Genomic DNA, 13,400 nt, shown 5'->3' on the forward strand with positions numbered 1-13,400 from the left:
ATCTTAACATAATTTTGCTGCTTCTTTGCAGTCTCCACCCCTCCCCTGCCACCTCTCCTGAGGTGAGTGAGCTGTCAGGGATGCATGGGGGCTCTTTGGCTTCACCCTCCTGAGGCTATGGCTCCTGCCTACAGAACTTAGGGAAGCCAGCCTGTGTCTTCTCTGAGGGGGAGCACCCACCCCACTGCTACCCCAACCACCACTTTCTCCCTATTACGGACTCTGGGGCCCACTGGCTGTTGAGCTATCCCTCCCGTCAACCTGACATGGAGGCTGCCAGCACATGCCTCCAAGCCACCCCTGCCAACTCTGAGGCATAGTTGCAGGTCAAGAAAAGCCCAAGGGCCCCGGCCTAAACCACAAACAGAGGGGAGGGCCAAGGGTGAATGCCAGGGAGAGGGGAGGGCCCCCTTGAATTACAGCTCCAGACTAAAGAGATCAGTTCTCCTAGAGAAAATGGATGTTTTGAAGGGTGAATTCTCTGGTACTGTAATTGGGGATGCCAGCCTGCTGCATCCCCAATTAGCCCTCCTCGACACAGTCCTCTGTGAGTGGCAGGCAACTTGCAAATGTTCTCCACCTGCAGCCTGGGCTGCCCTTGGTGTTTGTTTCCTTGCTTGTGACTGATGGGGCTCACAGAAAGATGGGAGAGGCTAAGATTTCCACTTCATGCTGCTCAGAACTTCCCTGGAGACCCAGCCCTTCCTGCAGAAGGTTCTGCCCAATTTCCTTCTGTTACAGCGGAGAGAGAAGAGCGCTTCCTATCTTTGCCTTGGAAACTTGCTGGCATCATGTGGGGTAAAGCTTAGTGGTAAATGAGGTTGAAACGTGCCCCAAGACTATTTTGACATGCATCCTTGCCCCAGAATCCTCCTGGTTGCTCTAGGGCAGGGATGGCCAAAGTGTAGTTAGCAGGGGCTCATGGGAATTGTAGTCCACGGACATCAGGAAAGCCACAGTTTAGTGACCCCTGTTCTAGCAGTACCCTATTTTGGAGCAGCTGACCCAAGTACTAGGCTTTGGACCATAAACAGCATACATCTTCTCAAAGGGGAGAGTCCCCACTTTCCACTTCCCACCCCGAGGCTCTAGCGCCCATTGTATTCCTGGATACAACAGGCTTTATCCCTAGTGATTACATAACTTACAGTGGTGTCCTAACCAGAGTTACTCCCTCAAAGCCTATTGACTTCAACAGGCATAGAAGAGTGCTTTATAGCAGTGGTCCCCAACCTTTTTATCATAGGGGACCAGTCAATGCTTGACAATTTTACTGAGGCCTGGGGGGGGGGTAGTCTTTTGCCAAGGGATGTCGCTGCTGCCTGAGTCCCTGCTCCGCTAGCTTTCCTGCTGGCGCCCCTGACTTCCTACCGCCTGCTGTAGGGCGCTTTCTGCAGCAGCTGCGCAGTGCCACGCCGAGGGGGAGCCCCAGCCATGGCGGCCGCTGGAGAGCAATAAAGGTGAGTCGGCGGCAGAGTGGCAGGGCAGCCCCCGAGGCAGCAGCTGGAGAGGAGGACGAGGAGGAGCTGCGGCCTGGTATTGACTGATCCACAGACCGGTCCCCGTCTCTGGACCGGGGGTTGGGGATAGCTGCTTTATAGGATGGCACTATAATCTTCATTTATTATGTTAATGTATTATATTGTTAATTGTTAATGTATTATACTTTTCTACAAATATTTTATTTTTTTAATACCAAAAAAGTGGCTTGTTATTTTATGTTGATATTCAAATAAATGCAGGCTTGTAGATCTTGTCTACTATGTTGATAGATTCAAATGCAAGGCATGCATACTTCTTGTTCTTTTGATTCAGATTAAGGTTAGATTCAATCAGCCAAGTCAATTGCAGTAGTGTGGTGGCTTGGAGCTTTGAGTCAGGAATCCTGTTTTGACTCTTGTCTCTACCATGACCAACCATCAAAAGATCATTAAATAAGCCAATCATTCTTAGCTTCAACAAACAAACCTTCTCCATCAGCAATATGGAGATGATAATGCTAACATTGCTCTCAAGGTGGTTGTAAAAATTACAGAAAGATGTGCTCTGAACTCATGAATATATACCCATATTCCTCTTCCATGGCAGTCACAGGCTTCCAGAAAGTCCTTTTTACAATACATCAAAATGATAGCCTCCTCAGTTATGTGGCTGTCAGTGGTACACTGAAACTTAACATGGAGGTTTCATTGGGTAAGCCTTAAATTAGAGAAATTGTTTAGATCCCTTCCAGTCTGGTTTCAGGCCTGATTATGGGACTGAAATAGCCTTGGTTATCTGCATTGGAATTGGAAGGCATTGTTCTGTGCTCGTTTCAGAAGATGGTGCTCGGGGACTGCTGCTCAATTTTTTGTCCTTTGTGCGGGGAGGTCCTGCAAAGTTCCATTTTGTTCTCTGTGGTCTTTAACATTTACCTGTAACTGGTGGGTGAGGTTCTCCAGGGATTTGGGCTGGGTTGTTATAAATAAGCAGATGATAATATCTTGTGCTTCCAGCTGACTGCAGAGAGATTGTAGAAACCCTGAAATATGAGGCAGTTTTGAAGCAGATGTGAGCTAATAAAGTAAAGCTTAATTCTGAAAGACAGAAGTGCTACTAGTGGGTGGAAGGTCAAACCTGGGATGTAAGATAGTACCCATATTCTAAACATGTGAATGCAACTGCTGCTTGTCAACCAGACAAATGCTTTGGGTTTCCTGCCTAAGGCTGAGAAATTCTGCCTGGAACCTTGGAATCTTGTGCCTGCCAGCACCCCCTCAGATGAATAAGAGATGGAGGAAGCTGGTCCCAGCCCTTGGATGCTGCAGGAAAACCCACCAGACAAAGTAGAGACTTTGGGGGTCAGAAGCTGAAGCGGAGCCCTGCAGAGCCAGCCTCACTTCTGGGATTGCCAGAGCCTTTGGAATGCCAGAGAAGGTGGGGATGGAAGGAGGTGCAGGAGCAGCACAATTGTGCACTGTTGGCAGCCCAGCACTGGGCATTCTCTGTGAGTTTGAGATGCTGTAGAATCAGGGCTGGCAACTCTGTAGGCTGCTCAGCCATTGAGAACTTGAACTTGTCCCTGGATGTCTCAGCAGGCTGAAGAGCTACATTTGGCCTTGAATGTCTCTTGATAAAAGCAGCCAGAAAAAGAAGAGCCAGTGTGAGAACAACTTACCTATGTCTTGTGTGCTGCTGTATTTTAGACTTCTGTGTGGTTTGACTTTCTGGACCGTGACATGGCTTATGCCCTTCTGGCTTTATGCTTAGACTTTTGTGTAGCTGTGCTTTGACTCTGGACTGTTTTGGGAGGAAGCCTATTGTCTCTTGCCCCTGGTGCCTGCGTGAACAAGGAAAGTCACTTGAAGTAGATCAATGGTCCTTAGTAAGGATGGATATGAACTGGAAAATTCCAGTTTGCTTTGGAGTTTGAGGTGTTCCAAAACTGAATGCCCAGAAACTGACTGACTTTGGGCTGGTCTCCCCCTTGCCGCCTCCCTCACTTCTGAGCATAGGTTGGAGGAAAGAAACAGACCAGCCTATGCTCAGCCAGCTAGTTTCTGGGATTCTAAGTGGGAAGGGGGAGCAAAATGGTTGGCAACTATTTCTGGCATCCATTTCACTCCCTCCCACTAGTAAGTGGGAAAGAGTGAAATTGATTTCTGAAATGGATTTCTGAAATGGAGTGGTTGTCTCCTATGAGGCTAAAAATGGCTGGCAGCCATTTTGATCCTTCCTGTGATATATAATGAAACAACTGTTTTTTCAGGCTTTAGGGTATCCTCTTTACTAACCATCTGTGAGCTTTATGTGTTGGGATTTATTTATTCTAACAAATGCTAAAGGTAGTTTCTAACAATACTAATAGATATATACATAGTAAAAACAGCAGATTAAACGTTTATTGACTGCGCAGGAACAAAGTATTAGAGACCATCAATGATTACCTTAATGAAAAATACCTTGGAGTTTTTCAGAGTATCTGTGTATTTGCCATCAAGTTGTAGCCCACTTATGGTGACCACAACAAGGTTCTTTCAAGGCCAATGAAGAGCCTTCCTTCATGGTCTCTCATCCAAGTTCTGGCCCTGCTTCCGAGATCTTACAAGATCAGGCCACACCATGTCATCTTCCTTTAACAAAATGCCTTACAGCACATACAAGCCAAGTTTCTTGCATGCATGTACAGAAGCCATCTGTTACACTAAATGGAAAATTTGTATTTTGTTACACAGGCAAAACTGTCAAAGGCACTTCCCTATTAACATGTCCATATGCATAGTTCACTGTGGGTGGAGATGTGGTCATCACTTCAAGTGTCTGGGTACTGACTGATTCCATTGTTGAATGGGACCTTTGCACCTTGCATGAGAATGATGTATGATAACTTCGCAGATCAGATGTTCCATTAATACAATCAGAGATGTAATTTACTGTTCTTGCCATCAGCTTAAACAGTTCACCCTCCCCAGCCTCTTGCTCAGAGTGAGACTGAGAGTAAGATATTACCCCTCCATCTGCCTCTGACTGCACTGCTTCCAAATTTACAAGCATATCCTCCTTCATTGCCTCCTCTGTAGTAATGCCTAGGAGAGTAGAATGGTTAACTGTCTTTGCAGCATAAACATAGCCTTCCTTTTTAAATTATTATTATTATTATTATTATTATTATTATTATTATTATTATTATTATTATTATTATATTTATATACCACCCTCCCTGAGGGCTCAGGGTGGTTTACAGAAAACAGGAAAGGATAAAATTAACATATGGTAACAGATAACAGTAATAACATTATAACAATAATAACTTAACAAGATCATAATAATAACATTATAAAATAGAATTTGTGAGAGTCTCAGCTCAATTCTTACTGGACCCTGTGGGTAACCTTCTCCATCTGCAATATGGAATGCAAATAGATACTTGCATAAAGTATCTATTTGTGCAAAAAAAGGTCATTAATTTTCAGATGGGTTGGGACACTGTCTCTTCCAGGTCTCTTTTTCTGTATGCCATTGATTCTCACTAATTCTAAATGGGCTATCCCTACTGAAGAGAGTCAAGAGGTTAAAAAAAGAAGAAAATAAAATTTAAAGTTAAAATTAGCTCAGTCCACTGTCTGCAGAAGAGATTCCAGCCTTTTGGACTGACCAAGCAGAGAAGAAGGTAAATTGTTACTGCCTCAACAAGGGGATCCTCCCCCGCTCTGCCCAGACAGAAACTAACAGAGTCTGATAAACTTCATAAATCAACAAAGACACTTCCAGCAGACAAGCTCTCTCTAGAATCTCTAGACTGGCAGCAGTTAGGAGAGCCAAATTCTTTGTGAAGGAAGAAGGTAAAATATAAAAACAATTAACTCAGGTCTCAGCGTGTCCTACACCTTTCAGCTCTCTTGCCTCCAAAAATCAAATTAGATGCCACTAGTCAAAGGCACTTGGATTTAATATATATGCATGTTTAACCACAAGAAACTATCTGATTCACAAGTTTGTTTGTTTAAATCAGAGCATATTGTGCCTAATGTGTAATGGTCCATTTTATTATTTATCTTCTAATGTAACTCTGAGAAAATTGCCTTTCTTTTTCCTAAGGAAATGGCCATAGTATAAGAAATCTCCTCCTAATATCATAATATAAAAGTAACACCTGAAAGAAACTCTTAAAACTTTATTAAGTTTTAATGATTACTTACTAATTTCATTGACAGCCTGGATTAAATGGGAAGGTCTGATCAGTGAGCTATAGTGGTTAGAGTGCCAGACTAGGGTTTGGGAGATCCAAGTTCAAGACTGATTCTGCCAGTTCCACTTTCTCAGTCTAATCTACTTAACTTGGTTGTTATGCTGATAAAATGGAGAAGAGAACAGTATATTCCAGATTCCCCTTAAACACTGATTTCAAAATGACATTCTCTTGAGTATAGTTGCTAACAACCTGTCATCTGTGAAGTTCAGTTTGGTGTTACAGTTCATGTTGACAAAACAGATACAACTAATAGGGAACCTCAGGGAAGGAAGTAGAAGAATAGTTTTCTGCATGCATAATTCAATTTTGTGGTTGCTATCTTTTAAAAATTTAATACCATGCTTTGGTATTAATTGTTTCAACAGTTGTCAAGGGAATTGTATTCAGTAGAATATATATCATAATGACTTAGGTAATGGGACCAAAGTGGTATGAACTAAACATAAGTGAATAATTTCCCTTTCAGTTCACTCTATTATATCTTTGCTGAATATTATGCAGCAATTTTGTGGTAGCACAAATTTCAAATTAGACTGGATGTGAATCATCTTCACCACAAGCACAATTTAACCTGTCCTTCAGGCTATATCAGGTTTTCTTAACCAGGCTTTCATGAAATCCTGGGATTTCTTAACAGACCTTGAAAGGTTTCCTGAATGGGTGGAAGTTGATTAATTTTTATATTTAAAAAATTTTTTAAATATCACCGCAGTGCCTCCCAACGCAAACCAGAAGTTTATTCTTTTATGCGACAACAGCAGCTATATTAGTCATGGCCAGAAAACTGAAAGTGCAAGAACTACCCTTGATAGAAGACATGCACACAGCTATGCTTCCAAACCATACTCTGTATGATTGTGCCATTTCTGGGATTTCTCGAAGCCTGAAGAATGTTTAGGAGGTTTTCAACAGTAAAAAAGTTCAATATTACATTGAGATAATGACACAACACGATTTTCAAGATTACTTTTCTTTTTTCCTCCAGGTACCCCTGCTGTTAAAATTCTCATGCCTGCACTTTCACCCACCATGGAAGAAGGAAACATAGTGAAATGGCTGAAACAGGAAGGTGATCTGAACTACTTAATGTTACTTGTTAACACAATTTTTTTTGCAGCTTTCAACTCAATCTGCTCCATTGTCCTATCCAAAAGGATGGCCAAGTTACCACATGTAGAAAAATCCATTGATTCTCTGTGACAGAGTAGATTAATTTTAAACCAAGATAACTGAAATTTCCAACAGACACTGCCTACTGTGTCTACATTACTGCCCATGTGACCTAGAAGTGATGTCATCACATCTGGGAAATTGGAGCAGCTATCTGGTATTTGGACAAAAATGCCATGGTAAAGCCAAACGTGCCATTGAGTTTTTGTCCAAGTACCAGAGTGTTTCCCAGATGTGATGCCATTTCCAGATCATGTGGGCAGTGACATGGTTAAGTTGCTATATGTCAGATGGGCCTCCCCTGCCACTCACAGGAATTTCTCCATCTCCCTCACCGTAAACCTACAAAGAGCAGGGACGAAGAACCAACATGGCTATTGAGAGTTACTCAGAATTAAATTTTTGGACATTTTAAAATAGTTTATCAAGGATTCTAGCCTGTCACTATTAATTAATAATGTAATAACACCTATCTTTAGTACTAATGATTTCTTGAAAAAATATATCAAGTTCATAATGTACTCTCTAAATTAGGAAAGGCTTATTTTTTAAAAAATCCAATGACTAGCTTTCATAAAATGACTTTTTGAGATATTATTCATAATACCCTGCTCCTTTAGATTCTTGTCATCCATACATAATTCTTCTTTTTATTAAGTTAGTACTGTTCAACTAATTTCTTTTTTAAAAATTGAAACCTTAATGGAAAAAGAAAGACATGTGATTCAGTGAGCTAAGCTTTAGATCTCTGAGACAATGTTCATGACATCATTTTTTTAATGAAAGGGTGATTTCAATTATTTTAAGCTATTTATTTCACTGCTCTGACTGGAATTCTATTCTGTTATTGAGATTTGGGCATACTTGTTCCCATCCATGAAAAAAGATTTCTGCCTCCAAATTGTAGACATGTTGTTTTAATCTGTGCTGTTTCCAATTCTTAATCCAGATTTGTTAACATTGAGAAGCCACAAATATTTTTTCTGAAGGCGCACTTCGGTGCAGGTGAAACTGCAGATAATTGTTCTGTTCTCACCTGTGTAATTTACAAATATGTGACCATGCTGAAATACTGGCTGGCTGCTGATTTCCAAAAAAAATAGGCTATTTTCAAAACACATTGACAGAGAGTTTTTCTGGAAAACATTGTTAATCACCAACCTGGATTTCTGTCCATAATAATTTTTTCCTTTCCTCAAATAAGTATAAATTGATCATTTGTGCCCAAAGCTAGCCATGAATACTTGGCATTTAGCTTCCTACAATACTACATTGAATCTTGTTGATACCAGAAGGGCTCTGCTGAGCAGAGGGGCATCAATTAGCCTGGCTATGACATCAGAACCTGTCCAGGGAGGTACCTGCCTCACCTGACTGAGTAGAGAGGTGAGGAGGGGGGGCAATGGTGACCCATTCTAGTGTGAGAAAGGCAGGTGTTGCCCCACTACTAGGGAATGAGTAGAGCAGGCAGCAGCAATTTAATACAGTCTGGAGGTGAGAGGAACGGATACCATCTTGTGATCTCCCTGTGGCACAGTGGGGGAGCTGCTCAGGTGCTGTAGTCTAGGTGCCCAAAATTCTTAGGCCAGCCCTGGTTGATACTTGGGTCATAGTCCTCAAGTATCTTTCGCTTGTTTAACTGAATGGTATGTTCTTTTTTCTTTAAGTTGATTACAGATGCATTGTGCAAATGTTGTGAAATGCTTCAGGGTACCTGGTCAAAAAGTAGCTTGCAAATCTAATAGGGTAAAAAGTAAGCAGAATAACTATTACTATTGCTATTAAAAAATATTTCCTGCCACTCCCGAGACTGGCTCGTGGCGGGTTACAATTGTCCATGCTTAAACCTCAATAAAATCCCATTAAAACAATCCAAGGACACAAAGCAAAAATATACAACAACAAACCCATGGCAGTAGTCCTCAATCCCCCAATAAAACATCTAATAAGGGAAGTGGGAAGAGGGGGCCCATAATTAACAGATGGTCTTAACATTGCCCAGCACTGGAGGAGCCCCAATCATATCAGATATGAGTTTATTTAATTGACAAATTTTTATTTTTATTTAGTATATCCTTTTGAACTGTCTTATAAAGTTGCTTTAAATCTTTAACTTCAGAACTGAGAAGACTTCCAAATTAAAGAGCGTGAATACCTTAGGGACTTTAAGGAGCCATGATATATTCTACTGAGCTTTGACATTCTGAATAAAGGACTTCTTTATGATCCAAGAGGCTAGTATCTTAGACTTCAGACAAAGTCTCTGTAGTAAAAGATAGATATCTATTCAGTTCCTTGGGCCTTAATAAAAAGGGTTTCTTTAACAGGTGCTTATTGGACAGATAAACAGTCTTTTATTCATTCTTTTCAAGTACAATGTTTGCAGAGACCAAATATTGGTTTGAAAGGAGTTTCCATGTGGCAGCTGTTTCCTTGTTGCCAAAGGCAACCAAGTTATATACACTGCACTGTCCCTCAGTTTTGTCTATTTACTTTTCCATAAGCGTAATACAGAAAGCCAAGACAAAGCTGTGTGTGTCATTTCAGTGACAGGGTTATTGCAAATTGCTGCTGTTACTGCTCCATTTTCAAGTTTTTCATAAAGAAAGCAAAAACAAATCGAATTTAGGGTTTAAGATAAGTCATTTCATTTCCTTCCTTTAGGCAAGACTGTTAAAAGCTTTTTTTTTCATATTTTAACAAAAACTGCATTGCATACAAGTCTGCTATATAAGCAAGCCTTTTGTTGCCTTAGTACTCTGTAAAGAAAATATGTGTATTCAATTGTTTTGGCTCCAGAACCATTCAGGTATCTTTCCACAGTAATCCTGTTTTAATAGAAGACATGGCAGTGCCATGCATCTTTGCTTAGCAAAAGCTTTTGTGTTCATAGGTCTGTTATCACGAGGCAGCAGATGTGAATATGATCTTAAAAGTGGACAAAAATGCTTGCTACAATGATTCTACTTTAGAGAGATATGCCATGTATAGAAGCTGTGTTCTACCTGACACAGGTTTTCATTCAAAATTAATGCCTTGTTTCAGTTAAAGAGATACTAAAAAGAAATAGACCTACAGCTGTGCCTCAGATTTGTTCTCATTTGTGGGGGAATGGGTGGGTGGGGGAGCTGCTTGCCCATGAGCACATTTTCAAATTAAAATACTGGTTATCAGAAAGCCCTTTTTAGAAGCTCTAAACAGTTTATCACATGAATCCTGCTTATTACCGAGTCAGGGTCTGCAATAATGGGCCATCTCAGGGTATATCTTGTACCCTCTTTTGTCATTCTGTGGTCCTTTGCTGTTCTTGTTTATCTGCGATCACAATAATCCAGCATTTCAGTTGGAGATTAATATATATATTAAATTACTTTTATATATTTTTTTCATTTTATAGGAGAAACTGTGAATGTTGGAGATGCATTGTGTGAAATTGAAACAGACAAAGCAGTTGTTACCATGGAGTCAAGCGATGATGGCATCTTGGCTAAAATAATGGTATGTTATGACTTCTGCACTGATAGCTTACCAGACAATAAACTCTTAACTGTATCTCCTTTGTATGATTTTTTCAAAAATGCATACATGTGCACATGTAAAATATGTTTTATGTAGCACTTAAATGAAGGGTTAAACGAATAAAAAGTAAATGAAGGGTTAAATTCTCTCACTAAGAGATAACTTGAGCAACAGGCAACTCCAAGCACTCTGACTGACCATCAACAGCTGAGAGGGTATAGTATAGTTAGTGTGTGCTGGAGGGAAATGATTCTGATAGAAGCAGCAACTAGGAAAGACCTGCCTGTGCTTAACTCAGCCTTTCTCAACTTTTTTACCACCGAGAAACTCCTGAAACATTCTTCAGGCTTCGAGAAACCCCAGACGTGATGTGATGGTGCAGAAGATGGTTGGGAAGCATAGCTGTATGCATGCCCACCTGGAGTGCCTCCCTTTCCCATCCCCCACCCCCAGGCCCATCTTTGGCCAATTTGGAATGGGGGAGGGTGGGTCAGTATGACAATATATGATTATATCACCTGATAAATGTTTAACAAATTTTAAAACATATATAAATAATTATTTAACTCCCACCCATTCAGGAAACCCTTCCAGAGCCGTTGAGATACCCTGGCTTAGCTGAACATCTACTCTGAAGAGAAATCCTAGTTAAAGAAGAAGAGTCTTTATTAAAGCTGAAACTAGATCTACTCAATATCTGGAGAACTGGGACAGTTAGTTAATAATGAGAATTTGGGCAGTGAGGAGAAGGAAGAGTTCTTCTAGGGAGAAAAGGAGGACCCCTACCTAGTTAAAAAGAAGAAATTAGGTGTGAGAATTTCCATAGGTTTGTGTGTGAGAAAGCTTGCATCAGACCCCTACAATGGCAGAGGGATACTGCTAGGAATCAGAATCGAGGGTACTAGCAGAAGGGTGCCTGTCTTCTGAAAACCAGGGGAGTTCAGTGGAATTTAAAAAGAGAAAAAGAGAAAAGAAGAAAAACATAAGTGCTACAGTTGCCTTGCTTTAATGTCAAATGGTTGCTATTCACTTTAGAAGACAAGGTCTACTTTGCTTTTACTCTTTGGTCTTGTGTTGCATTAACATGTTTTATCACTTCCAGTAGTGGGAAGTTTTTGTGTAAGATTTCTGCCTTCACCTTATTAGCGTGAGTCCTTTCTCCTCAACTTGTGTCCAGCCCTGCAAATCTTTACTTAGAAGTAGTGTGCAAGCTTTGGATGGGGTATGTGCATGAGAAAGGAGGCAAAGGTTGGTTAGAAGAGGCAGGAGCACGTTGCTTAATCAGAGATTGTGTCTCACTTATCAAGATGCCATTTGTGGAAAATGAAGCCCGGCATAAAGGAGAAGCTGAAGTGGTTTGACCCAATCATGTATAGCTAGTCTGGAAGTATTGTGTCAACCATATCAGTCTAATGTCTAGTCTTGTTGAACAAAATCCCTGGTGATAGGCTTGGATCCTAAGTAATGCAAAAGGACTTGAGCTAAAGCAAGTCACATTCCCCGTTTCTCCTGTTTCACTGTAGCCTTCTATGCCCTCCCATATGGTGCTCCTATCTATCACTAGATCTGAAGTAAACTGAAACTCTGCAGATATGGCAGGGAGGCATCTAAAATCTTTCCTCTTTTACAGACAGAAAAAGTGTCTTGTAAGAGAAGCTACTGCTGCACTGACAGAACATTGCCTTCAGATCCAAGTCAAAGATCTGTAACAATTAATCAGAAGGCTTGTTCCTGAATTTCCCCAACTTTCTTCAAGCTTAGCATTTCCAAACTTTTGTTTCTATTGTATCCCCAGACCTTGGTCTGAACACACCCAAAGTGGTTTTGGCTTTTCGATCTGAAAATGCTTAGTTGCTGCATTCTTTGACTTCTGACTCACTTGCAAAAATCCTATTGAAGACAATTATCAGTAAGATCATCCTATGATCACTTGCTATGTATGCTGTTTCAGCTTGTTTAAACTAACTTTCTTCCCAGAGTCATTTGTGCAGCAGCTTCTGCTGGCTTAAATAATGTGGTTAGCTAACTTGTGATGTACCAATGACAGAGATACATGACATGGGTATAGCTTTTGGAATAGTTATTAAAATATCCTCAGCCAGTTTCTCTGACTTTAACTTAACTTCAAAAGTAAAGCTGGGCTATATTAACAGATGAAATAGTTAACATTGTCTGAAGTTCTCATGTCTTTTAGCCTAGATTCAAATGAGTAGCCGAGTTGGTCTGAAGTAGCAGAATAAAATCAGAGTCCAGTAGCACCTTTAAGACCAACAAAGATTTATTGATCTTTTAGCCTAGACAGCATTATGTGTATCTATACATAAATTAAAATGATAACCAGGTTTACCCCCCCCCCCACGGTGATTTAGAAGGAAGAAGGAAGCAAAAATGTACGTCTAGGCACGATCATCGGCTTGCTGGTAGAAGAGGGAGAAAACTGGCAGCAAGTTGAAATACCAAGTGAAACAGCCGATGCACCTCCCTTGTCTCCTGCAGCAGCAGCAGCAGCAGCAGCCGTCCCTTCCCCTGCCATTGTATCTCCTGTGCCTAAAATAGAACAACAACCTGGAAAACTACAGTGAGTTTTCAGTATTTATTATAAACCAGTCTTTTCAGTCTTGCATATGACATAATAATTCATATTTGATTTATTTCATTGGAGTATACCCAAATGTTGGCGAATGGGGGCCTGGGTTCTGATCTCCATTTCCTCATGATCCTAATTTGTGTGGCCACAAGCAAGTAGTTGTGGCTTCAGCTACCATGTATCTGAAAAGCTGTAGTGAGAAATGCAAAATGTGGAACAGTGATATTTTCTACTGCAGCTATTATTTCCATAATTTTAAATAATTTTATTCAAAACGCCAAATAATAATTTTGACTTCTCTCTCATTTCCAATATTGCCCCCCTCAATAGATCTGGTTACATTTCCTTCCCTTTGGATTTGAAAATAGACATTCCAGTACCTTATGCTCTGTG

At 40.7% G+C, this 13,400-nt stretch overlaps 1 protein-coding gene across 5 annotated transcripts in view; it reads left to right on the top strand.

The window, feature by feature from the left end:
• PDHX (pyruvate dehydrogenase complex component X) overlaps positions 1-13,400 on the top strand; it is a 56,975-nt gene that overhangs the window by 4,776 nt on the left and 38,799 nt on the right. For all 5 annotated transcript variants that reach the window (XM_077322147.1, XM_077322145.1, XM_077322148.1 and 2 more), the window contains exons 2-4: positions 6,717-6,800; positions 10,299-10,399; positions 12,790-12,998. In XM_077322147.1, the coding sequence (XP_077178262.1) occupies positions 6,740-6,800; positions 10,299-10,399; positions 12,790-12,998 (371 nt within the window). In that variant the 5' untranslated portion in view covers positions 6,717-6,739. The remainder of the gene's footprint in view (positions 1-6,716; positions 6,801-10,298; positions 10,400-12,789; positions 12,999-13,400) is intronic.

This window comes from Paroedura picta, chromosome 2 (genome assembly GCF_049243985.1).
Source record: "Paroedura picta isolate Pp20150507F chromosome 2, Ppicta_v3.0, whole genome shotgun sequence".
NCBI lineage: Eukaryota > Metazoa > Chordata > Lepidosauria > Squamata > Gekkonidae > Paroedura > Paroedura picta.